The sequence below is a fragment of the Calliopsis andreniformis genome, chromosome 3 (assembly GCF_051401765.1).
Source record: "Calliopsis andreniformis isolate RMS-2024a chromosome 3, iyCalAndr_principal, whole genome shotgun sequence".
Taxonomy (NCBI): domain Eukaryota; kingdom Metazoa; phylum Arthropoda; class Insecta; order Hymenoptera; family Andrenidae; genus Calliopsis; species Calliopsis andreniformis.
In genome coordinates, this window is record NC_135064.1 from 24,690,311 (window position 1) to 24,717,906 (window position 27,596).

Sequence of the window (27,596 nt, forward strand, 5' to 3'; positions counted from 1 at the left end):
CTCTTCTGCTTTGGTTCAGTCGTCGACCAACTAAATCGATCGCGGAATCCATCCTCGAGTCCCTTCTTCGCGCAAAAGACCTCTTGCGGTTCACCCTCCTTGCCACGCTTTTCCGTCTGCTCCTTTATCCCAGGGAAAGAGACTTGGTGATCGTCTGGTTCAAATAAAGCATCGAATCCGGGTGCAAAATCAAGCCCCTGTCTGGTACGACGACGATAACCCAGGGATTCGCAATCCGTGCGATCTGCTCGGAGATTATTCTTTTTTCGGGTCGATTTTGGGTTGGGAGGTATGATGGGTCGAGGGGCTTGTTTTTTATGGATATCGCTGTGATTTGAAGTACTTTTCACCGAACTGATTCAATGCTTTTTTAGTTGTGGTTTCTTGGGTTGGATCACACATATTTGTATAGGTTGGTAGAAGTTGAATTTGATTTTAAATTTGTACGTCTTTGCATGTTCATTTTTTAAATTTTCCACTATTCAAATTTTCAAATTTTCAAATTTTTAAATTTTCAAACCTTGGACTATTCAAATTTTCAAATTTTTGACCATTCAAATTTTCAAATTTTCAAACCTTGTACTATTCAAATTTTCAAATTTTCAAATTTTTTAACCGTCAAGTTTTTCAAACGATAAAGATTCAAGTGCTTGAATTTTCAAATAGCTAAAACTTTCAGTATTCAAATATTCAACTATTTCAAGCATGGGAGAGTAGATTGTAGTAGATGAAGCAGCTTCCAAAACCCCCGAAGGCTTCCACGCGATCGCACAATAACCAACTTGAAATCGGCCGACCCGAAAACACTGAAATACCAGGGGAACCTGATCGATCCCACGAATCCTCGAAATGAATCCGACCGGAGCCAGGCGAGAGATTATACTACAATCGGGTTTGCGTAACAATCAGCGGCGACTAAATTTATTCAATCCGCGCGAGCACGTTCCGCCGTCTAATTTACAGTGCTGAGGGATGTCGGTGCGGTTCGCGGGTGACGGCAGGCGACCGATCGCGGAATTTCTAATTTTCAAGGGACCGGGAGGCAGCTGAACGAAACGAGCGGAACGCTGACGGCAGACCGAAGGCGAAATCTGCGCAAAGAGAGGCGAGAGTGGGCGTGCTCGGGCCGCGTAACGCGAGCGGCACTTTGCGGCCGTTAGAGCGTTTCGGCTAATGCGCTAAAATGCACTTCGTTACGCCGTGCACCGCAATGCAAACCGGCCGCGGTGCACGGTGCATTCACTCCGCCTCGCGGCAGCCGCGCTGGAAATAACGTATAGTTACCGACACACCAGGATTTTCGCGCAATCCCGCCCGCGAGATTGTCGTTGCCAATCAGATTGTATAATAAGTCTGCCAACTGTTCGATACTGTCGCCTTGACTAAACAGACGAGAACTGAGTGAACTCAGGGGCCTGTAACGAAAATAATCTCTGTCGAATCTTATGTACCTTATGTATCTTATGTTTTTTATGAGAAGATAGTCTAGTGGTCGGAAGTGAGGGTTGTAATTTACAAGTAGAGGGACCTGTATCATCTGTTCTGTGAATAGTTTGCTAGGAAATATTTTATGCTAGTGGTAAAAAATAGTAGCTGAAGTATTTTTTGGTTCCCTGGAAAAGGAGAAAAATTGATAAGAGTAGCGCTTTGTATAGAGTAGTTTTGTAAAGAGTAGTTTTTTGTATAAGCCCCTCAGTTATACTTATATGATTTTTGAAGAATTGTAGAGAGTATGCAATACCTCCTAGAAGGAGAATTATCAATGTTTTCAATAGTCCAGAAAAGTGCAATGGAGGCTCAATGAATACAGCGTGATCTCTAAGGTCAATAAATATTTCATTATCTAATCTGTAAAGTCAGCTCGGCATGCAATTGCCAATTCATTGCATTCAATAAAACAGAACACACTATACCGTGCATATATCTCTACATAGTTTTCAACTTAAAGTGCATTTCTTTTGTAAAATTAAAACATGTTTGCCAGTTTATTTTAACTGGCTGACGATAAAACATATCTACATTGAGATAACTAAAATGCTGATCAAAAACAGCACAAGTGCATTCGACGAGCAGTCGATTTTCGTTTAAATCAGTTCCAGGAACAGATACTTCGACGCTGACAGATACCTCAGCGATATTTCCATTCGCAGAAAGAATCAACAGTATTACCATACGTATCGACGATCTCGAATAACCGATTCTGTCAGTCACGTCAACGAACACTGTTCACAAAGCTCAGCTGTTCCTTAATGCATTCGACGCTCATTGAATCAGTGCCCTATCTCCTCGATCAGCGAAGATACCCCGATAAACCCTCCACACCTGAGGATTGAAACCGATACTTAAAAAGAAAAATCAGTTAACGATCTTTCGTCTCTCCGATGCATTAGCAATAATTAAAAAGTCTCTCGTATTTTTTTCCTCGCGGCTGACAAGATTCAGTCCGCCGATATCGACGACACTTTTTATCAAGCACAATCTTCAGGCGTCTCGACACACCTCCTGCGACTTTTATTCGATTTTTTGAAAGCAGTTCGGGCGAAAAGTAGCTTGTCCTGTTAAAAACCGGTACACGATCGGCCTCGGTTTCCCGCTCCTCTCTTTATCGACGCGAGAAAATATTCTCGGTCGGTTATCTGTTCCGCAGAGTGGCATAAATCTGATTTACGGTCCTCGGACTTTCATCTGCCACCTCGCGCGAAAAGGCGGCCCCGAGGAAAACCGTCTCCCCTCCTTTCGGTGACGAAAGCTTCCGAGAGAGCGTGCCGCAGAAAATTTAAGGATACTTTCACGCCGTATACACATCCACGTACACGGTCGAACGAAATAAATTTCACGCTCGGCAAGAAGCACGGGGAATCGTATTTTTCCGACGTGCATTCAACCTGTCGCGACGACGAAACTTATCGCGCTGGATGGAACGTGATAAATACGCGAATAATAATCTCGCGGAATATTTATTTTCGGAGATTTCTCGTGTATCGAAATGCCTGGCGCTATCGAAGACGTTGGGATTGTTGGTTGTAATCTGTGTACAGATTTTGGTCATCGAATTTTGGCTGCTGCAGATTTTTCAGTTCTCATTAGATGTTTTTTTTCTACGATAGAAATTTCAATATATGTATAGATATTAATAATGAAGAATTCCATTTTCTAGAAATACTAGGTTACTAACAGACCACCTCGAATTGTATTCTTATGTTATTGAATGTATATTCTAATATTAGTCTCAACTTTTAGCATCAGTTTCTTAAGTAAACTTAACTAATTCCTAGTGAAGCAAAACAGAATAGAAAAACTTGTTATACTACAATCAACAGATATGGAGCAGTAATGTGTGGCATTAAACAACTTCTGGTTTAATTTTATGCTGAAACTTCAGCACCTCGAGCAAATCTAAACGATTCCCAAGATAAAAAGGAATGACATCGGCAATAGTAGAGCGAAGCAAGAACTAGCTGAAATCAGTGATGAACAGATGCATGGAAGAAACCTGCAGCCCAGTTTTATTACCACCGATCTTAATTCCAAAGCAAACAAGGACACTTGGGCAATCAACGTTAAGCTTCGAAGCTCACCTAATGCTTGGTTATCGTTACTGAGCTCTTTACTACTTCGACGTTGTCTGCACTCGTATTTATATCTACATATAAGTTTCACTTCGACCTGAGACACTGTTAGTGCCGCCGTCTTAAATATCTTCATCAGTAATATCTTTGCTACACTGTAATTATAGTTACTACATAGAAAAAAAAACGATAAGTACACAAGAGTAAGGTCTTGTTCACCTCTATGAATAGGCTGAATAAACAGTTCGCTCGAAACAGCTGGTTACGATCGAACATGCACGTGTTTTCAAATGCCAGTGGTTTATAGGTGAACGCTGAAGAGGAACGCATCTACAGGGTACTTTACTAACAATGAGAATGAGAATGAATTTAGCATTAGTTTCTAGGTTACAATTTTTTAAGTGGTTTGAGGACTAAATGTAGTGTAAAAAGTATAAAAATGAAAATAAGGAGAACCAGAAGGCCCGTAATTATTAATACAAAATTTAAAAGTGTTGAGTCTGGAACTTGCTTCTGCAAAATCGAATTGAAATTCTACAACACTCAACCTAGACGGTGACTATGACTACATATTCTATTTCTCTCTATCTTATGCTCCCGAATATTCTAGGTCTCTCTACAATATGGCTATATAAGAAAGAAGTGAGAACCCTTTTTTCTACTTTGCGAAAGATCATCCAACGCAAAAAACTGGGAACACATTTTTTTACCTCACGAAGGATTGTTTGTTTACTCAGCTGGCCGGAGGCAAGTCAGACAGACACTTCCAATCCTTTTTTGCTGGTTCCCATGTTTTTTCTCAGCAAAGACGCGAGTAGCCGACACAACGCTCACTCGCAGTTCCGAGAAATGCTTTGAGATTTTATTCACCCTTGCCTTACAATTCTTTCTTCGAGTTAATTTGAACAAATAGGTCATGTATAGATATAAGTACTTTATCCACATGTATTGTACAGCTGAACAGAATGTGCCAATGGAAACGATTTTCTATCCTATAGCCTGACCCTTGCCTGACCTCTATCTCAACTTCCACACTAACAAAACTCACAGTCGATTATTCTGCTTTCCTGACAAAATGCACCAATTTCTAAATACAAATAACAGTTAACGAACGAAGCCTCAATCGCAACTTCATCATTCTCCACTACCATCTCTCTGATACTTATCTAATCACTCCTCAAACATTCTTCCCCTCGTACTCAACCACTCTCCATAATCCCCAACGTCCCAGACTCCCTCGATATCCCATTTTTTCCCCAAGACCAGCCGCGCTCTCAATCACGAAAGAATCCAATTCCATAGTTCACCGATACAAAAACCAGTCTCGAGCCTCGAAAGCGTGCGGTCGCTGAATAATCCCTAGCGGAATTTCCATCGGTATTCCGTGCGCCAGCCTCGGCGGTGGTATCATTAAAATCGCTTGACCTTTCCCGGAGAGGGATGAAGTACACAGCGGTGTCGTCCTCTCGGCGCGAGAGTCTGCGGTCAGAGGTTACGCCGACGCGGAGTACTGCTAGTTGCTAAATTCTCGAGATGGTGCGCGGCCGAGGGGGGTCATGTTCGCCGCGAGCTGGTGGCAAAAGCTCGACGGGAGAAAGAGGGGCCACCAGCTGCTACGGCGGAAAGAGAGAGAGAGAGAGAGGGAGAGAGAGGGGTGGGAGGTCGAAATTGCGGAGAGAAAGAGAGGCAAAGGTGGCCACGGACGAGGGAAGTTGCGGTTCCCGTGGTCGCCGCGGTTGCGGCTTAGGCAAATTGAGATAGTTCGCAAACCACCGACCAGCTGACCTAACCGTCACGCCAGGATGCTGCTGCCTGCTGCCGCGGCTGCTCTTCGGGCCAAAGGGTAAGGGGGGAACGGGGAGAATTTCGCAGTTGAAAAGGAAGCGGCGAACGCGAGAAGCTCGTTTCGACGCGGCGGTGCTTGCGGTCGCGGCAAAAAGCCCCTTTCTCGCGCGGCATCGCACGATCGTTCGCGAAAATGTTTCCCCGAAATGTTGCTCCGCTCGGCGTTTATAGGGATCGATAAAAAACGCTGCCGGAGCGATTCGGGGAAGTCGACTTTGTTGCTGCTCGAGGTTTGGAAGCGTCTGGGAGAAATTGGCGGTCGGCTTTTTTTTCGGATTCAGCGGAGGGAACAGCTGGAGATGGTCTGCCCTTAATATGCTATTATTTCGATATTCGGTGTACCTGGAATTTGGATTTACAGGAAATTGAGTATGTTAAGGGACACTAGACTTTCGAGTAAGATAAGAAGAGGAATGCAGAGTGTATTGCGTGAAACGCTATTGAATTTATGTTCGACTTGAATTTCAATTGGAAAAATGGAACACTCAACTACAGTCTAAGAGGTGCCTATATAAAAAAAAATCAGGACAAAAAACTGAAGTAGAAAATCTGTACATTTATTGCAGGGGACAGCGAAGCGAACAGAATACGGTTAAATTGAGTGGATGTTACAGATGTCCACGGATGCTTATGAATTGGAGCTCAAATCCAGAAGGTCCTCGAGAGTGCACAACCTAGAGAGGATTCTGCACTTCGTCGTGCACTCTTGGGACCAGGCACGTTATCGTGCAATAAATTGGGACTGCTCTTGAGCCCTCGACGCTCTAATGAACGACGAAAAACAGAATTTCCAAGTTGGTCGTCTGTACGACACAAATTAGGGATGAAGTGCTAACAGACCTTGGACGGAAGTGGTGTCTTAAGTAGCTTTCAGATTGCATCTGTGTTGGTTTGAAAACGTAGTTGTATCTTTTGGGAAATTTCTTCTTAATGAAACTCCAATTCAGGAATACTTTTCTTAGTACTTATTATTTATTGGAATTTCTATCGACACTTTTTTTTTCTTTAATATTAGAAGCCTTACAAATGTTCTAGGGAATTTTTCATTGCTTTTTACAGAAGGAAAGCAAAGTATAAAAAAGTGAAGAAATATTTTATATGACAGTTCTATATAAAGCAAAGCTTTAATTGACTACAATCGATGAGTTTTAAAAATAGAAATCAAAAGTCATTTGTCTTAGGTCCAAGTATAAAATTATCGTCATCGATTCACTATAATCAACAACCATCAGCAAGTATTAAATTTACCATGTTATCGACAATATCGCGTCGATAATGTCTTGGTTACAAAAATCATAAACGTAGAACATTTTATCATGCTATTGATACTACGATAGGCCTTACTCTGCAAATATTAGAAATCAATCTTGATCGTCTATCGCTTATCTCGAGCACGTCCTTTCGATGGCCATGTCGATAAGGGGAACACAATTTTCGACTCTATGTTAGGAACATTATGGATGTCCTAAATTGGCTGTTTTTCGGCGGTTTTAAAATCTAATCCATATAATGGTGCTACTAACTCTTAGATACTATTCTAGGTATCATTGTTAGAGGTCCGGTACAAATTATATTAATGCTCATAAGAAAAAATCTTAATTTTTTTTAGATATGATAGTAGATTAATCACTGACAACTTGAGACGATACACGATAAAATAACATACATGATATTAAATTGAACTTGATTGCAACAAATACCTACAGTGTTACATATAAAATATCAATCACCCAAGTGTTAATATTATTTAAGTACCATCATAAAAACGAATTTAACATTCAGAAAATACACAATATTCCAATCTACCAATTTTCTACATTATTTCACGCACCAAGTAAAAGATTTGAACAAAATGTTAAAACTCTACTAAAGCTATATTGGGCTGTACCCCATCAAGTTCCACGCCCAAAAATCACCACTCCCCCTCAAAGAAAGAACCCCAAAGCCGAATCGACCGCAATTCCCCAAACCCTGCCCCCTCGCCCCAAGAAAGGCGAATCCCATTACCCAGGGTCGCAAGGAAATGAGGTTAGTCGTTCGCCCAAAGGGCCCAATCGAAACAGAACGAAAGCCCACGTTTCCTGCCCTCGCGGTTGGTAGCGTCGACGCAGCCAGGGGAGGACGCAATTACAAATGGGCTTGGCGGTATCTCAGCGTCGATCAAAACGGCTGAGCGCCACTGGCAGTGGGTAAACAGTACTGTATTGTATTTGTGTGCTTAGCCCGGCAAATATTAGCCACCATATCGCTTATGGTGCTTGTTGAGCGAGGGTGATGGTCGATAGTTGGCCGTGATGGTGGGAGTGGTGAAGAGGCTTCGTTCGTGAGCGAGCGAGCACGCACGAGTACGACGAACAGGCTCAGCCTCGTGTGCACGCACACGTGTGAATCCCTCTACACAGACACGCGGAACGCACGCAAGCACGCAGGCGGGCGAGGGTGGTGGTGCGCGGTGTGTGATCCGTGGCTGAGTGGGTTTGTCCATCCGTCCATATAGGCCTGTTTGTCCTTGCTCTCCTTGTTTGAAGAACGTCGGGATCCCGGACTGTGCAAACTCCTCATTATTGCGAACAATGTACACAGAGTATAGCGCGTGCGTGCGTGCGGGCCTGCGTTTCAGCGCGAGCGCGCGAGAGACCTCCCTCTCACCGATTACGATTCACGCGTGTGAACGTTACACGTGTACCCAGTCGGCGTGCACATCCTGTGTACGCACCTAGACGCAATTGAAATTTTTTTTATAACAGAAGGGATGATTTTCACGCTATCGAAGCACTATTTGTAAAAACCGAGCTGGATCTCGAAGGGCGATTTCAACTTTTATCCTGTGTCCTGGTTAATACGACTCGAAATGTAGTATCAATCTTTACTGATCTTTAGCAAAGAACTGAAGGTCCAAATTCACTTCCCATACCTGCTATCGATAACAAACGATTTGTCACCCCATAAATTACAGATACTCTGCAATTCTTTTACCATCACCACTATAAGTACTCGTTCCCAAATTATGGAAATAAATTTCCTCTGTTTTAGACAAACTTCCTGCTATAAATATAAAAAGACTGTCTCACGCCTCTCAATAGGGACCAAGGTTCCGTCTCGGTAGTATAATTAGGGAAGAAAGCTGGAAGTTTCGAGCAAGGTGGTATAAGGGTGAGGAGGTGAGAACAACGGGGTCTCGTTCTGAATAGCACCCTTCCCCTTCCCCACAGCCCGAATTTCCTACACCGTCCCGGGTGTGGATTATTGCGAGGGGACAGGATCGACTACGAAATTGAAGGGCTCCGGGCAATTTGGAACGGACCGCCCTAAAACTGCCGTCAATTTTCGCGTTAATGACCGAATTCGGGAAATGGTACTTGGACCCTCGTCACCATTAAAATGCCTCCGTACGAGCCTCGTGCTCCCCGTTACAGACCTGGAAAGCAGCCGACTCGATTTCGTGAGAGGCCTCGACTGTCTCTCGGGCCCCTCGTCGCCACCAATCGATTGCTTATTTTATACTCTGCCGGGTCCTGATTACAAATTAAAATCGTGCCTAGCATCGACAGAGCAGCAAAGCCGCTGCTCAGCCGGTTTCTCAGTGGACTCCCCTCTGCTGAACGTGCTCCAGTTTTTAAACCAGAGACGTGATTTACAGCTCCATTGACCAGATTTCGATCGATCCCATAGGTTGAAATGAAAATGGGTTATGAGTTAACTGCTAGCAGTTGCAATGTTAAGTGTTAAGGGGAATCCTCTAGGAACCTAGATCCTATTTTAGGTTTTTTAGCAGACGTGGTTTTCAGTTCAGTGAAAGCTAAGTTCAAAACAGGGCTGAAGACAAGTGTGCCAATAATTATGAAAGTGGGATAAGTAAAAGAATCTAAAGAATTTACATTAAAAAATAAGTGATAAATTCAAGTTCATTAGATTTTTGGCTTCGACCACTTTCACAATTAATGGTACAAATATTTTTTAGTGAATTTTCATTTTCACCTCTTATGCCTGCAATTCATTCTGAAAAATATGCCCATCTGTATTGGAACACTCTACGATGTTCCTCATCCAATTAAAACAGGATGGAGATACATATGTACATCCACGATTCTATTAGTTTATTAATTTAAAAGCTTCCTGTATTGCGCGTCAGGTATAGTCACGGCCAATTACATCCAACGAATTGTGAAGACAATGTACGTGGGTTTCGAAACAGCAGAATGCTTGTAGTCGGCCCTTTGAGTATCGAACGTTGGTAGATGGAAAACACGAAACACGAGTAAGCTTCGTGAAAATTATGTTACCGCCCTTGTGTTCTCCATTTTACAGGATTGTATAACATGATTAGCGGCATTTCCTTTGAACCTGGAGAACCAATTAGAGGGTTCACGCTTATCATTTAACGCCCGCTGATAAATAAATGTGTGGAAACAATGCAACGAGGAGATAACCGTCAGTTTTCTCGAATTTGTTGCATTTAATGCCATTCCACATAAAACGAGGAAAATATGAGGGGAATTACACGGGAATTGCGTTCTTGTAATTCTCAAACTTTACGATCTTACGATTCAAGCAAATGCATTACTCAGAATGCTGGAGGATCGTGCAGTGAAATGACTTTATCGCACACTAACTTGGCTAATAGCTTCAGTTTGATAGTTAGTCTCATTAGACTAACGAGAAGACCATTAAGAGGTGACTTAATTGTTTCAGTTTAAAAGATACTGTATTCTATTGCACTTAGAGGTATAGGAACATGTTCTACAGAAACTAGAAACTGCCCTATAATTTGGCTGCAGAAATTTTTCGTTATACACTTGTCTCTATTTTTATCATTTATTAGAATTAATCTATTATTTCTCTCTAGCAGAGCAAAAACAATTTACCAAGGCTCAAATTCCCTACAAAAATTAACTATAGCAAAAATTTCCTAGGTCTCGGTTTATCAAAAATAGCTTAAAAAAATGTTATATCACAAATTACATAGATGAAAGTACCGTTATCTCGTCTTATTTTAATCTAGAAAAAAGTCTCGCGTATTCCTGAAGATGAAAAGCATATCATAAACTCCAAATACAAATCATAAGAGCAACAACACCGAAAATCGATATCACAAGAGATACAGGATTCTTTAAAGGAAGTGATCACTGCCACGTATAACATCAATGTTTCGAGCATCGCGATAAGATAATCCGAATTATCAGCAACGCCCAACTGGCGACTATAGCTTAGCCACTCGACGCTAACACGACGACCAATTTTTCACTAAGCCCATTGACTGCCCTGACCCAAGGCACGAGTCGACAAATATTGACAAAGTGGGTTACAAACAATACAACGTTTTTTCCGCTCCCCTTTTGGGGGCGAAGGATCGTCGAGCGCATAATATCGGCAATTTCTAGCTAAACGGCTGCTCTATGGTCCATGGAGAAGAGGAGCCAAACGGTCTACGAACAATGAGGCGATACTTAAGGACTCGTCGGCCAACCTTTGTTCGACGCGTTCCACGAAGGACTCGGGCGACAATGGGCTGTTCTTGATTTCCATTGCTCGCCCTTTACAAATTAGACCGTATTATCGCCGCAACAATGCGGTTGCTCCTCTATTTTCTGCCCAGGGAACGCGAGTTCCAGATTGCCAAAACACCTCGCGACCTGGGACCTTGTCCAGGTGAGACGGGGAATTGTTAAGCACTTTGACCCTCAAATGGGTCACTTACAGGGCCTCCCATTTATACTCCGACACCTGCATAATTTTCAGTTCTAAACTGTGCTTTAGATGACTTGTGCAACGAGCAACAAAAATAAATTGATGTATCTAAGATAGTACATAGGTAGCCAAAGCGACAGTGTTGTTCATAGTAAAAGCAGCTATCGTTATCTCAGTTGAATGGCTTCAATTTGCAAAATGTCTCAATATTTGTGTAACATCAAAGTTTGTTCTTCTTTGATTCCTCTTCTAACATTTAAAGAAGCAGTACCTAATAAATCAACAATTTCTTTTACGAAATACTATAGTACATCGTCGTTGCTTACTGAAAATTAGGATAGAAACTGCTTTTAATTTAAAGCTCGAATCACTGTGTTAAGCTTACAGCGTGCCTGCCATTAGATTTCCACATTTCAGAGTTAATTCCAGAATACACTATTGAATAGATACGTAGCCATACATGTAGAATTATTCATGGCATCCTTGACCCCTCAGCTGTGTCGCGCTTCACATGGATATTGTCCATTAATCCGCCATACAATATCCACACTTCTTTCTTACTCCAAGTTCTACATTGATTGCTTCGATTAGAATCACGTGGCAAAGATCGCGATAAATAATCGAAATTCAACATTCACAACTGAAGCGTAAGGTCAGTGACACTTCTAATAGAAACGATTGAATAATCGAATCGAAAGCACACGAGCAAAGATAGAAAAGTTTCCATGGAAAAATATATGAAATGACGGTTTTTTTAAAATTATTCCACGGTGACTCGCGTTCGAGGGTTGCGTCATTTTCTCGACGCTCGTAAAAACTTTGCTCGAGCGATTCCCTTGGTGAACCACGGGTCAAGGGGTCGTCAAAGGGGAATCGGTTTAATCGGCGGCTTAATCGCGCCGATACAGAGTCTTTACTGGTAACCTTAGCGAGCGTGTACAACAATAAACTAATGACCGACCCCAGATTGCGTAAAGCAGCGTAATACGCCTCGATTCTCGGCTGCGTTCTTTTTCAATGCGCCCATGACGTATTTGCCAAGCCAGATCGTGTCGGAAGAGTTCACACGATTCGCTTAATTATGATAAAAAAAAAAAAAAAAACGGATAATTGTTCTGCTTACGAACTCCAGGAGAATATTAAAATTGTGTCGATCGATTGTTTGGTCAATTTTAATCGTCTCTTGACGTAATGGAATCGTGTCTTGCCCTCTTTGGATAGATAAATTATAAATTGTGCGATTAATTCAATCATTTGGCCGCATAGTGAAGCGAAAAATGATAAGAAGGTTGAAAAATGTTCACTTTTTATAAACTGAGTTCAATTGAATTTTTTATCGTGAGAATTCGTGATAAAAAAATATAAGTAGTGTCATCCACACGGATAATTTTAGAACTTACTGATCTGATTTTAATAAGCTTTGAAACGGTTTATAGTGTGGCTTATCAAACGAGGTAAACGACTCGCGAACATTTTGTAACGATTGCAACCCAGGGACTCGTGAATCGATTTCTCGGTGGGCCAGTTTGGTGTAAACCACAGCCACCACTTAACAACACATTTCTATACAAGAAATTCACTTTATATACGTATTGTGTTACGTGAAAATAGGTTTAATTAAACTTAAAAGAAAGGAAGTTCTTATACCTCCAAAGTTGCTCGAGTAAAACAGCCTTTATCTGCACCTCGAGTTTACGCAAAAATTTGTGCGCTATATTTGGAAGGCTTGCATTGTAACACTTTCTAAATATTGCGTAATAAAAGTGTCACAATAATGACAATTTCCATTAAACTGATCGTCGCGATTGTTCTGGACGATGACCTTTCACCATTCAGCGCTGTCACTCGACCTTCGATTGCTCTGAACACGATGGGTCGCGACGAATTTGAAGATTCTATTTACAGAACGCGAAGTAAAGATTGCAGAAAAAAACCCCTTATCTGCCGAGTGGCAAGATAATTTCAGTGTAACACTCGATTTCGTTCGTCGGTCGCGAACCAATTTCAAGACGAGTTACGAAAGGAGCCACTTTAGATATTCGTCGATGTGTCAGCGGCGAATACGCACGTACACGCGGGCACATGTGTTATTTATAAGAGCAACGAATCCGCGTCGAGATATCGCACGATAACCGTGCAATTGCTTGGACGACTTATCGTCGAGCGCTCAATGTCGCTGTTTGACATTTCAGCAGTCTGGTATTTGGACGAAATGCACCTTCGACACGCCAGAATATTTCCGTTACCGAATTCGGCGGTAAATCTGCGTCATTAATTTCGAAGGTTTCAGATAAAAAAAACCGTGGGAGAGCACGTACAGTTTTGTGTTAGCGATATGAAAGACGTCAGCGTAAGTCTACAAATCTCGTGACTCAATTGGAGCAGTATCAGCGAAACGTCAAAGATTGTTTTAATATTTGTCATCGTCGATGTCAACTTCGTTTAATGTGTACATGATCATGTTCCTAGATATAGTTCGCAGTATGCTAAAAAAAAAATTTAAAGCGTGAAGTAAGCAATGTACTGTCAATAGATTATGTAATTTTAATTAAGACAACCTAATTTTTTAGTGGTCAAGAGATTCAAAGATAGGAAACGCAATCAATTTCAAATTTAAACATTTTTAAATATTCAAATATTCAAATATTCAAATTTTCAAATATTCAAATTTTCAAATATTCAAATATTCAAATATTCAAATTTTCAAATATTCAAATTTTCAAATATTCAAATATTCAAATATTCAAATTTTCAAATTTTCAAATTTTCTACAAAATAATTCGACTACTTTTTGTAGTGATGCAGAGAACACCTTATCGATTAGACAGAAGCTAAAAAATTTGTATTTACACAAGTATCGAATTTCATTTATCTTCGTTTATCTAAATATGTTTTCGATCAGATTCCTCTTAATCCTTTCTTGTTCTCTTTAATCAATACAAAATACAAACTTTATCAGAGAAAAAGGATCTGTACCTTGTACTCCGAACCACATTTTTCATTTCATTCAGCAATGTACAAACTAAATCAAATTCCTAGAAATTCTCCAACTTTATCAACTCAAATCACCAACAGACTCAAAATCAAATACAAAAAATAACAAAATCCCGAACTAATCCGCCTAAATGGAATACGCGCTGGAAAACAGTAATACCTACTACAATAAACCCCAAAGTATCCCAAGCATACCACAACACTTCTCACTGATTACCAGAGTTCCGCCCCATTTAGCACCGATACTCCACGCGCTCCAAAAGCTTCTTACAAACGGGGCTCGAGCGATTATTTAAATTTCGAGAAGTCCGAGAAAAGTTTGCCTAGGTCGGTTATCCGAACGCTCGCGTTCGCTCCGTCGATTCGAAATCCCCTAGCCGCGGTGAAGTAGTCGATCCTCGTACAACAATCGGTTCGTCTGCGAGTTTAAAGTATCGTCTGGAGGAGTGAACCGGAAGGAGGGGGCGTACGGGGAGGGCTGGTCCCTGTTAAAACTTTCCGGCTGGAGTTTCGTAATGATCGGCGAGCCAGTTTGCCCGGAAATAATATTTGTACAGCTTGTACGTAAACAACCCTGGCGGCCCTCCAGAGTGCCAATAACACCGCCTGTGTCAACTCGGTCAAGCACCGAACCGCTTAAATGAGTCACGACGACGCGACTGGGAAGAAAGGTGTAACTCTTCGTCGGATTTGAAGTGAGTCAGGCCACGGCGCGGCAGAGGACTCCTCTCCGCTTTCACGACGCCGATAAAACCTACGAACCACTGACTGACGACGCGAAATTCCGCGAGGGTCGTTCCCTCTCTAGGAAATCGATTTCTGAATGTCTTTTAATAGTACAAAGCAAAAAGGTTGGTTTCAGGGATGCGAACAAGGGGTCTGTAAGAAGTTTCAAGTATAGAGATGTAGATATCAGGAATGTTCTGATTATAGATTATGAGACATAGGTAGAATTCATTATCTAAATGGGATTAGTCAAGGCTGATGGAGTTTTTTTTGAATGACATGTATCTTCGATTGATATTGATTAAGTGATTAGGTGAAAAGAAGAATGTGAGTCTTGGAGCGTGTTTACAGGGAGACAAGGATTTTGATAGTGTCGAGGGCAGTTTAAGATCGTTGAAATATGTGCAAGATATCATCAAATTGGGTACCTAGGTAGGCCTTATTTTAGAACATTTGAGGTCAGAATGGCAGCACTCATAACAAATAGAATCCCCGTATTTTTCCAGGACGGCGCAGAAACACTCCAACTTCTAATCCAAACTTCTTATTAGACTACAATTTTGTTTATTATGAGCTTTTAAATTATATTTGATTTCCACTTTCAAAACGCAAAATTCTATGTCGTATAAAAAATTTTTCCTCAATTCCACAACCCGAAAAAAATGCAAAAAATTCCTCTGAAATTTTTCCTTTCTTTTTTAGATTCCACCCCCTATAGAAAATAATTTATAACAAACGTAAACCTCGACATCGCCTGCCAATTTCTGTCCACAAAGCTCCAATAACCCCTCGAAACCCCTTGCCCCGATGACTTTCAATTCTTTTCCGATCCGACGTCACTGGTCCTCCAGATTCCATTTGCAGATTAAAACTGGCCGCCCCGTGTTCGCGTCTCCCTTTCCCGAGGCAACGATAAATTACCGCGAAACGATTTTCGATAGAACGAAAACAAAAAGGGGGTGCGACGCGACAGCCGTCGGGAAAGAATGGCCACCGTTTGGACATCGGTCGCGGCGATCCGCGGATTCGCAGGGTTGCGAGGAACGACGAGGGAGGGGTGGAGGTGGAAAAGCTATTTGCACGTCGCAAGATTTATAATGCGCGTCAATTACACGTAACACGCTTCGCTCATTCCGCGGTGTAATTCATCCCGCGTAATTACCAATGCATATTGCGGTCTCTGCGGAAGCTTGCAACGGTACGGACCGCGAATTTCGTGCAATCGTACTTCGAAGCCCCTTCATTCGCCCCCACACCCCTGACAGCGTGTCCTCCCCTCTGCTTCTGGCTCGTCTCGATTTCAATTTCGCCCTGATCCTGCTGAATATATTCCACCGCCTCCAGCCCCTCCCTTCCTACGCTCTCTTTATTCGTTCCTCTTTTATCCCCCTTGTTCCACCTTTTCTTCGAATCCACGCCAGACGACGATTACACAATCGACGATCGTTCTCGCTTTTTTTTCCCTCCCCGTGTGTAGTATCGCGATTCTGGTAATTAGGGATGAAATCGGGGAGAGTTTCGATTATCGTTCAGCTTCAATTGAAATGGATTGTTATCTGTAGGCAGTTGTATGTACTTCGATTTTTAGATACGTGTTATTGAACGAGGGGGGAAGATTGATTTGCACTGTTGTTTGTTAAATAAAATTGTTATCAGTGTTGGAGATACAGTTGAATGGTTTTGGAGATATTTTTGTAAGTAATCGAGATTGCTGATTGTTAGTTCGAGTAGCTGCGGGATTATTCATTATTTTTAATGTGTCAGTGATAAGATACGATGGACACGATAATCTGTGTAACTTTGGTGTTTCGTGTTTTTTAGAGGACGTACCTGTAATTGTAGAGAACAAAAGTGATCTTGTTTTTTTCTTTGAGCAATTTGATGCAACTTTCAATTTTACTAAATTCCTCCATCGATCAAGATTAATAGAAATCCCATTTACAACTGGATAATATAAAGAGGATTCGACCTCTTTTATGGTACATTTTTCTTTCTTTTTTTTTAACGAAGATATACAAAGAAAATGGAATTAGTAGGGCTTTCAACAAATCCCAGATACCTAATCCTAATACAAATTTTATTATTTTATTAATAAATAATTCTATGCTCAGTGGTTCACAACGATAACATTTATTACCTACAAGTAGAAATTTCATATTTTGTAACCTGTCAAACAATTTTCGGAATCCCATACAAAATTCGAAATTTCATCACGACATGGAAACACATGTTACCAAAAGCTCCGATCCGGACCAGCATTTATTTAAACTAGCGCGAACAATACTCATACCTACGACTAAAATCCCCACATTCAAAATAAAAAATAAAAAAAAAAAAAAAATTCAACACCTCTCGAAAAATCATTCGCTCACACTCGCCACGCCACCGAATATCGCTACTTTATAACTCATTGTTAGTCACTTCGTGCCTGGAACAACAATTCTCCTTAACTACCCACTGTTCGACTACCTACATCGGCGCCAGAACGAATCGCGTTTCCCTCGAAAAATATTATTCGAAACTGCGAACGATCGATAAGGGGTACGAGGGACTCTCGTAACGAGCCGGACAAACAATCGAGAACGACAATGGCGGGTAAACATGACCGATGTCGAAGGCTGATCGCGACTCAGGTAACATTATTTCCTCGCTCTCTCTTTTCAAGACCCCATACACCTGTGTTTACACTGCAGGCACTTGTCAACAATCAGCCGTGGACCCCGCTTCGCCCCCTCTGTAAATTGTAACCTCACCTGCAGCCAGCGTAGGACGAATTTTACGACGCTGCGACGTTAATAGGATTACCGGATTAAACCGTGGAAAGTTAAGATACGGTCGGGCCCGAGTAAACGGACAAAAGGGACAAGCCTCGCAATGGGATCGGCAGAGCCCCGCTGGCCCATCGCCGACCCTGTTCCCTCGCCCCCGCTCTCGTTTCGAGCTAGTACCCCAGAGCGAAATTTTTATATCAATCCTATCGATTACGGAAGCCTTTCGAACGACGGGCGGCATTACCGCGAGATAAAGTGGAAAGCGGTAACTTCTATCGACTCACCGAATCGTATAGGGTTTAAACGAAGATTCCCCCGTTTACGATAGGATAATAGAGGCACGAGCGAGCAGACAACTTCGAACACTATTTAGTAGGCTTTTCTATTGAGTGTTATGGAAGAATTAATACCGAGGTCAGAAGTGGGTCAAAAGTTGAAAGCGAGAACCGAGGTTTGGTGTTTGAAGAAATTCATCTTAGAAGTGGTCTGTCGTTGCACCGTTCTTAGAAGTCTCTAACCCTAGGTGTATCCTAAATATGGCCAAATTTTCTTGAATTTTATTTTCACTTAAGTAGAGATAATAAAAAAATGTCATTGCTTCGATCTTTTCAATTTTAGCATTGAAAATATATTACCTAGGAACGTCCAATAATAAAAATATTGTCTTTAGGGTCTTTTTTGACTCCACCGAAAGTTGCATAAAAATACCTATCTATAATAAAAAATATTGTACAAAGAAACCCCGCCTAAGGACACAATTATCCTCAAAAACGTGTGAGAAAACGAGATTAAACTAGAGAAGAATCGAGGGTAACGGTATATCGAATAAAAACGGATAAGCCAGTAGGGGGTTTAACGCAAGGAAGTCTGTTCCAGTTTCGATACGGTATTGGAAGTGTTCCAGATAATTCCCAGCGACAGAAGCGTCCCTTCCCTTCTTATCCAGGGATTTACCACCTCCTCCCCTTTTCTCTTTTTCATTTATTTACCGGCTGGTAATCGTCGCTGTGAGTCGCCCATATGCGGTGGCACGTACGGACATAATGTAATCGTGGATATTGGACCATGCTGGCGCACGCTGCCCACGAATAGGGGATTTATTTTAGTAGTTCCGCCGAGCTTTTCCGCGTTAACGTCCGCGGCCTGTTTAAGGCCTAGTGAAAATTTGCTCGTTAGCCAAATGTTTCCTTGATGAGTCTTGTCCATCTTGACTATCTCCTTTCGTTCTTCATTATACAAAAATAATGTATACGTATAACGAGACTGTTTTATCTAGAAATGGTAGAAAGTTCGTTAAGTGTTGAGAATAGGCACTGAAAAATTCATACTATTAAAGGGGTCTGCTATAGAGATAAATATTATGCACTGCAAGTGGTCTTTTTGCGGATTGAAAGTTTAGGTATTCGGAGATAAATTCTTTTATAATGGAATTTTTTTCTCGATGTTTTTTCTCACAATATGACCGTTTATTCAGTGACAGAAAAAGCTAGTTATAACTGGGCAGTTTTTACAAAAGTGGATTTTAAATAGTAGAACTATGCTGCAAAACCTTTTTGTCGGACATTTCAAACAACAAATTGTTACCCCTTTTATAGCAGAAAAAATACTGAATAAATTCTACCAAACAATCAACCTATCAGCTTTTCCAAAACAGACAATATTCATTTCCACTCTTCTCCAATGCCATATCAAACCACTCCAATATAAAATCAAAATCCTTAAAAAACAAATCATACCTGTAATTTCGACTCCTGTACGAGTCCCCACATTAAAATTACGATCCCATACGATACCAAAAATGAGACAGAATTTTTCTTCAAAGTGTGCAACGACTATAACCACCCTCTCCTTCCAAACCACCCCTTCACCGCCGTTCCCACCCTCTGGTCCTCATAAAATAGTCAATTCCTGTCCCATCGTCCATTCGTCGCGTCCGCGCGCTCGTGGATCGCAAACACGGGAAACGAGCGCGCGCAGAGGCAACGAGCAAAAAAATTAGGCTCGCGTCAATTTCATTCCGACGCGTATTTATACGCGGGAGAACGAGCGCGCGGGTATTTAGCGCGGAGCACGCGTGTGCAAACTCTGACGAGCTCGAGACGGAGTTTCTGCCCGAGTGTGTACTCGCAATATGGAAGGGCGGACCTGCGAGAGGAGAGAGGAGGGTGATCCCGCGCGGAACGTGGGTAAACTATCGGGAGAAAATAAATACGGGACCAGGCGGGATTCGTTCGACTAACGATCTGAAAGAGTGTCCGTTCGTTCGAGGCTGGCAGCTGAGTACGCGGCAAAAAAGCCTGACAGTACTTTTCAGGCCCTGCCGCCTCTTTCTGTTCCGCGCTCGAGCCAGGGGAAAAACAGTCGTGGATAACGGGTCTATCGGGATGGAGTTGTCTGTGAAAGCTTTCAGATTATTTAAATGAAATAATATTCGAATGTTTGATAACGATAGTTGGAAACGTCTGTGTTTGATTTTGTAAAGCAAAACGATGTAGGTTATACATGCATAGATATATATTTCTGTTTTCTAGTTATTGGTGTTCAAAGGTTTCAATCTCATTTCTGGACTGTGGACTTGGACTTTATCGCACTTAATCTTGTCTAGAAGAAAATGATTCTTTCAATTCAATGTGCAATATATCTACTCTGATTTGACTCCACTATGTAAAAGAAAAATTGATGTCAGGTCAATTCCTTGGTTATTAGCGACTGAAAATTATTTTAGTCTTTTTTGGACATTAGAGACCAAAGAAAAATATAAAATAATTTTCAAGCCTTACGTATCGAATCTCATCCCACTTGCTATATATTTTCCAAAAGTAGTACTTCTGCAAAAATTTCAATAAAACAAAATATAGTAACACTTTCCTGCACCCTTCTCTAAAATATTCAAATACCTACTTCAGAACTTAAATACATAATATCTAAATTTTGGAGTAGTTGACTATCTACTATTCAAATAACACTCAACAAAAATTGAAATCACTGCCTCATTCAGCTGGTCAAATACAGGAAAACTTGAGAAATAGATCTAACCTTAGTCTGCAGCCAAGCACTGCAGGTCGATATATCGGCGAATCGAATTACATACCGTGAGGCTAGAAGCTCCTCCGGCTCCGCCAACGAACGATACTTATCGAAAGCGCGCTCGCGGTTCAAAGGATTTTCAAGCAGTATCGGGTATGCCGATTCATATTCGATATTCGACGCGAAATGAGACTGTGAACTGCAGCGGAGTGCAGGGAAATAAAATCGAGAAATAATGGGCAGCAGGTGCAATAGTGCATGGTTATTTTTTTTACTGGCGATCAAGTTGAATTGATAGCTTGACGACAGGGAAGTTTGACAAGTTCATTCGATGCATATGAGGATAGGGGGCGTGGAATTTATTATGGAGTGTTTGTGTCGTTAGAGCCCAATGTATCTTTTTTATGATGTAGTAAAAGAAACGAAAGAAGAAATTGAATATTCTTTTACGAGAGGAATACGATTACTTAAGTAAAGCTTGGGAAGTTTTTACGATATTTAAATTGCGATTTAGTTTTCGTGTTCTTTAATTAGATAGATATAATTTTTTTATGCCTTATGCTAATGAAGAGAACGCAAAAGTGCTCAGAGTTGAAGGAGATAAGAATGGAAGATTTAATTAGTATTTTAGACTAACAGCGGGGACAAGATAAATCAACAGGTATGCTTCCCAGTAAACATATACGTAGTATAACACACCTAAGCTGCCCTTCACCTTTTGCCATTAAATACTGACACTCTAAATATCACAGACCTTATCTCATCATTTAATACGAAACAAAAAAAGAGTATAGAATGCTATATTTTGTGTAAACCGATTGCTTCAATCTTTTTCGTCATCAAAATATTGGACACTGGTAGCGCAATCATTCTACTTATTGTTACACACCACGCTCGAGAAGTATACACAATCGATTGCTTCTCAAACTACCGAAGATATAGAAGCACTGAATACGAAAGGACGAGTGTAACTGAATATTTTGCGAAATTACTATTGCATAACGTGCATAATATATTTTGAACAATACCGACAGGTTTCCGTCGCAATAAAGCGAAGCCAGCATTAAAATTCAAACAACAATTTCACAAAATATTCACCTTCCATATTACACATCCCACTCGAAACCGAGCCACATTTCCATAACAACTTGTCGGTATCTTCGATAGTTTGATAAATGACTACCTACATACGCTTAAACTGTATACACACCATTACATTTGATAATATATAATGAATCCCATTAACATAACGCTCTCCATAATGCCATACAATGCACGCCACTTAAAAAGGAGACAGCACACCGCCACAGGCTTATCGCCTTCTTCGACGTACAACTGAAACCACGATTAGACAGACGCGGACTATAAACGCGTTAATAAATTTAACGATGCAAATAAATCAGATATATGTACGCGAGGTGAGTCAGCGAACGTTGGAATTTGAAATATCACTCTTATTCTTCATTAACTTCCTCTATCGAGTGCTATCGAACTCGTTACTTTTGGAACCGCTATTCCAATTTTTCTCTACATGTAGGTACTCAAATATTCAGACATTTTAGCAACTAAAATATTCCACTAATGAATGATTCACAATTTAAATATTTGAATCATAAATTAACCGAACAAACTCAGCTTGACTTCTTTAGAACTTGTAACAAAAAGTACTTCCATAATACCATAACTTCTATCACAAGTCATTTTATTTTCACTTTTCCCCTATTATCGAAGCTATCCTAATCCCATACATGATTAAACACGGCTAGAACTAATCGTAGAGTACAGCATTAATCATGGCCCGACAAAAACCGTAATGTCGATGCCCAACATCATCATGTACCCGCAGAGAGATTGATTGTATCTCGCCAGCGATCTGAATATTTTCACGGTTGCTTTCTACCGTGTAATCGTCGGCTATTGACAGCAAGACGAAGCGAGGTCATCGAGCGCTCGCACGTTACACCCGCTCTGTCTGGACCGTGTATAATTTCCTCGATAAGCAGAAGCTAGGCGTCGATAAGCCTTTTCCTTGTCCAAAGGGAAACAGAATTTTGTTTGCTACTCGCGAGAAAATAATCTTCCATGGCGAAGCACAGCGAGACAAACATTGCAACACTCCTTCGAAGTACATACAACGATCGAAGCACAGGTTCAGCTCGCTCGAGCAATCGTTCGAATTTGTTTAGGCACGAATCTAGGGGCACAGCTTCGCGATGCTAAACGAACGTTGGTTGCCCCGTGGCGAACCGAATTACACGGCTCGGTGCGATTAAATGGGAAACTAAAAACCGTCACTTGATCGTGATGCGCGAGACGCTATTTAAACTACGATTAACCTTCCTGTGCTATTTGGATAACTATCGCGTGCAAATAGGATGAAGTACTCTGTAATCGACAGTTTCAGTAAAACCTAACACACTATTTGATGGCAAAAATTTATAGTGCAGCAGAATCGTTACTGTGCTGGATTTTTCTAACTTTCAGAGTTATAAATTTCAAGCGTTGTAGAACCTTAATTGTAAGTCAAACTCATGGAAAGTGTGAATGACTGTGATTGATTATTTGCTACTTTACTCTTTGCTCTTCAATTCGATTGCTTTGTATCAGAGAAAATAGCGTAACATGTATTTTTATATATTCAATAAAGATTAAAAGTTAGACGTCTCAGAAAATATTTAGCACTAAATATTGCAATTGCACATACTAGAATCTTCGACCCGAAGAAACGTTATTCCAAGTATTTCTCCCAGTATGAAATATTATATTTTAACTCTCCAGGCGTCGAAAGCTGAGCAAACCAGCCCTACGATAATAATGAATGATAATGAATGTAAATAACTACAACCTGAAGCGGTTATTAATCATTATTAGTAGCTAAACAAATTACAGCTGTCCAAACTACCGCTCTCCATCATCCAGATACCGTATAAATAAACCTTAATACCCCTCTGGCTAATCATTAAATTCTTCTTAAATTCATATTGAAACCATACTCGAACTACTAGCTCCCCTCCCGAAACACGTAAGAGGCTTATGGTTTAAGAAACTATCGAAACAGTGTCCGCAGCTAAACGAACCTCTCGGCCGAGATGTCTGAATGCGCCAGACTCTGTCCTAAGCAGGCCTTATTTTGATCGCATATACATATGCAAGACATGGCGAAGAGCGTGGTTCCCAGCGAGGCGGGCGCGCGTAGTGGCGGCGCATAGCGACGGAGAAAAAGTCGAACGAGGCTAGAAAGGAGAGAGGAAAAAAGCACTTACCGGGTGCCGTGCCGCAGCTGCCACGGCCACAGCTGCCGCCGCGTTTATGCCGGCACTGGGGTACATCTTATCGTCGGCGGCTCTCGAAGAGGTTATGTTGCTCCCTCCCGTCGCGACCGACTCCTGTCACCAGAGCAATGGACCTGTCTCCGTTATCCTCGGGTAAATCCAACGGTATCCCAGGTCATAGCCTGTACGCACTGTTCACTGGCCCCGGTCAGAGAAAAGAACGAACGAGAGGAACAACATTCACGGTACGACACGAAGCGACGGCACGCAACTGTCGAGGCGGCCGCGCGCGCACCACACACTTAGCCACTGCTCACTTTCTTCGAACGGTCCTCGAGCCACAAAAAGACACCGCGAGGAAGAGCACCGTTCACGGGGAGCACAGTTTTGCGCAGCGTCGTTCGAGTCACGCTCAGTTGCCCGATGCAAGCGCACGACACATGAGAACGGAACGAACCTTCGCACGATCCACCCTCGACGACGGACGGGTATCAACTAATCAACCGCGCAGCCGAGGGGAATCGCTTCCCTCTCCGCGTCGCCCGCCACGCCCCCCACTGCTCGCCGCGGCACCACGTGGTCTCCCTACTCCAGCCACGTCGCTCCGTCTGCGTCGCGCGCACGTACCTTCCCTCCCCCCGTCTCGCTCCTGCGTTCTGGCTCTCGCTCGCTCTCGCTCGCTCTTTCCCCTCGAAGTGGAAACGCGCGCGCCTCGACAATCGGGCCTCTTAGCTCGTTCGTCTCTCTTTCCCGTCGTCCTGGACCCCTCGTCCCTCGGCGATCCTCGCGGTGTACGTGTGTTTCAGCGGCAGGGACGGGGAGAATCCGTTCTCGTCGCGATCCGCTTTGCATTTTTACTCACGGGCAAAAACGAGATTCGCGGCGGTAGATCTTGCGGGCGAGTTTGTAGCCTGCGTATTACCAGCCGCCGCGTATTAAATTATCGCTGGCTACGGGACAGGGGTGAACATCGGTGAACAAGCGCGGTCGGAAAACCCGTGTTAAACTTCCTCTTTATTACGCGCGAATTTGATCGCTTCATAACGAATCGCGTCCGCGATTTCTTCGTGGCTTTTATCGAGTTAAACCGCGGCGAGGAGGGGCGTAGGGACGCGATACTGAAATAATTATACCCTCTCGTTTCGAGCTCGGATTCGGATATCGTTCGGGGACGTGGCGAAATCGTTGCAGCGAAGGAACGTTGAACAGCGAATCGCGCGTAAACACGGACCTGGGTAAATTCGTTTTTGATCTGGCGAAATGTTACGCAATGAAGTTTCCGCCGTTCAGCGCCGGACTGGTATTAGGCAATTTTGTGGAAATAAATAAATGGTAGGGAGAGGGTCGAACATACTGAACGAAAGTTAACTCACGACGGAAATGGGAGAAATGGTGCGTGGAAATTCGAATTTTAAAATATTTCCTACCAATTTTTTGGTGATAAAATGAGAAGTTTGGTATTACTAGCTGGTTATTAGTGAAATCGTGGATGTACGACAAAGTTGTGCGGTTCTGTGACTCACAATTGAGATAATTAATGTGATCGTTTATGTACAGTTATTTAAATTCGTTTCATTAACTATATAGCACTCATTATCCTCCACCCGCAATGTGATTCCAACTTTTAACCAAGAATGTAATTCATTACTTGCGGGTAATGCGGCAGTCAAGCGTTAGTAAACATTTCTAAATAATTATCCAATTCATTAAATTCAATTTTACTTACAGCCCGCTGTTCCCCTTCCTCTAATTCCCAAACCGCGTGTCATTCACGGCCCCTTCCGCCACAATCCCAGAAGTCTTCTTCCAGACTCTCGCCCTCCTTATTTCTTTTTTCCTGCTCCTCTTCCTTTTTTTTTCCTTTTGGTCGGTTTACATTCGCCCCGTTCGCAGCCACGAATCTTTCGGATTGGAGTTCACTCGCTCCCCAGGTCATCTGTCATCCTTGTCACGCTCGTTTAGTTTCTCTCGTTTTCGTTGCCGCTATCTCGACCGACCGTCCGTTTCATCCTCGACCTCGTAGTTGCAGTGTACCTTCCCCATCCCCTTTCACGCCCCTCGACAACACGTTGGATGTCCTTCCACCTCCCTTCGCTCTCCCGCCCCTGCAGCCTCTTTTCGTTCCCTGCGACTCTGTCTCGAGCGTGTCTCTATAGCCGACGGTATACACACGTATACACACCGGTTACAGGCGTGTACAACCCCTTTGGACGGGGTGGCAAGCGTCGACGACCTTTCCACCTCAACTCCCTGCAAACAATTATTATCACTTTACCCTTCCTGCACTCCGTCCGGTGACACTTAATCTTGGCGTTATTTAGCGAGAAGGAAGACGAGGGTGAAGGGAGGCGAGGGGTAGAGGAGTAGTGAATTTCTGGGATAGGAGAGATCGGGAGGAGAGCGACGGGCGAAGCTGGTCTTAACGAGCGGTGACACGCGAGCCGCGTTTGTCACGAAATTTCGCGACTCCCAGCAAATGGAAGAAAAACTTAGACGAGGCTCGTTAACGACACTCGTGGCTCATTGTCAGCTACGAGATTTGGTGATTTGGATTTTTGGGATAATCCTGGGATAGGCTTGTGGGAATCGTTTTTTGAGAGGAAGTGTTCTTTGATTGTGTTCTTATTGCTCTTGACTATAAGTTAAAACTGAACAATATTTGTGAGACTTATTTGGTAAGTTCTCTGTATAAAATGTAGCATGCTGTCACAAAGTCCACGTACACAATTCTACTTAATTTCAATTTTATATCTATGTATTTTTCTGACGTTCGAGAAATGTCAATGTTCCACAACTTAATGTACCCTTAGGAAATCTCTGAAAATTCGTATTTAATGAAGAAGAAACGGTACAGAATTTTCTTCCTAAAGAAAAGGAAGATTATCCGCCCAGTGTACACTTACAAATGAGTGAATAACAGAACAAGAATTAGAATAATATCTCTTTCAATTTTGCGGTACATAAGTACTCTTTTCCTTAGTCACTCGAGCTTCCTAAAAGAAGAGCTACGTCCACTCAGACGCAAATATGTAATTCATTACCAACACAGGATTAATCACCGATTTCCTGTCAATATTTACCGTCGGTAGACACGGTTTGCTGGAAATATGCAAAACAAGAGACCGCTGGCCGCGCTATAAGATACAGAAATCCGTGTCGCATAATTTCCCTCCGAAAATGGACACGTCATCGCCTGTCATTGAACTGGAACGCTCGATACGGGATTCCTTACCGTCGTTATCTCCTGACGTATCGGCGACGCGTTTAACCGGATAAACCTCGCGCAAAAATAGGACGATTAGGCCAGTAATACGCGAAGGCGTCGCATTAAGCAGCAGATAAATCTTTTTTCGTCTCGTTCAGACGCAACGCGAGCTTCAAATTGCGCGAGAACCGGTTGCAGCCGCCTGGTAAACCAACCGAACAGTTAACATCACGTTTTACAGCCTCGTCTTTGACGAACAGCTGACGGTTTCTCAAACATTTTCTCCCTCACCGTATTTGCCGAACGTTTTAGCGACTAATTCCTCAGATTTTTTCTCTTCCACTGCGTACAGTGATTCAGTGGTTCCCGGATCCATGATCGTCCAAGTGGACCGGTTGTGGAAGGAATTCCAGTGTTTGTTAACTTTAATGGGTTTTCCTGGTGGATCTGACATTATTTTGGAGAGATTTGTCACAGCGACGCAATTCCTATTGTTTTG

General features: G+C 42.3%; 1 protein-coding gene across 2 annotated transcripts in view; it reads right to left on the minus strand.

Moving 5' to 3' along the window:
- LOC143176946 (protein groucho) overlaps positions 1-24,360 on the minus strand; it is a 59,929-nt gene extending 35,569 nt beyond the window's left edge. For both annotated transcript variants that reach the window (XM_076374623.1, XM_076374622.1), the window contains exon 1: positions 23,884-24,360. In XM_076374623.1, coding sequence (XP_076230738.1) covers positions 23,884-23,949 — 66 coding nt within the window. In that variant the 5' untranslated portion in view covers positions 23,950-24,360. The remainder of the gene's footprint in view (positions 1-23,883) is intronic.
- Positions 24,361-27,596: the final 3,236 nt, after the last annotated feature.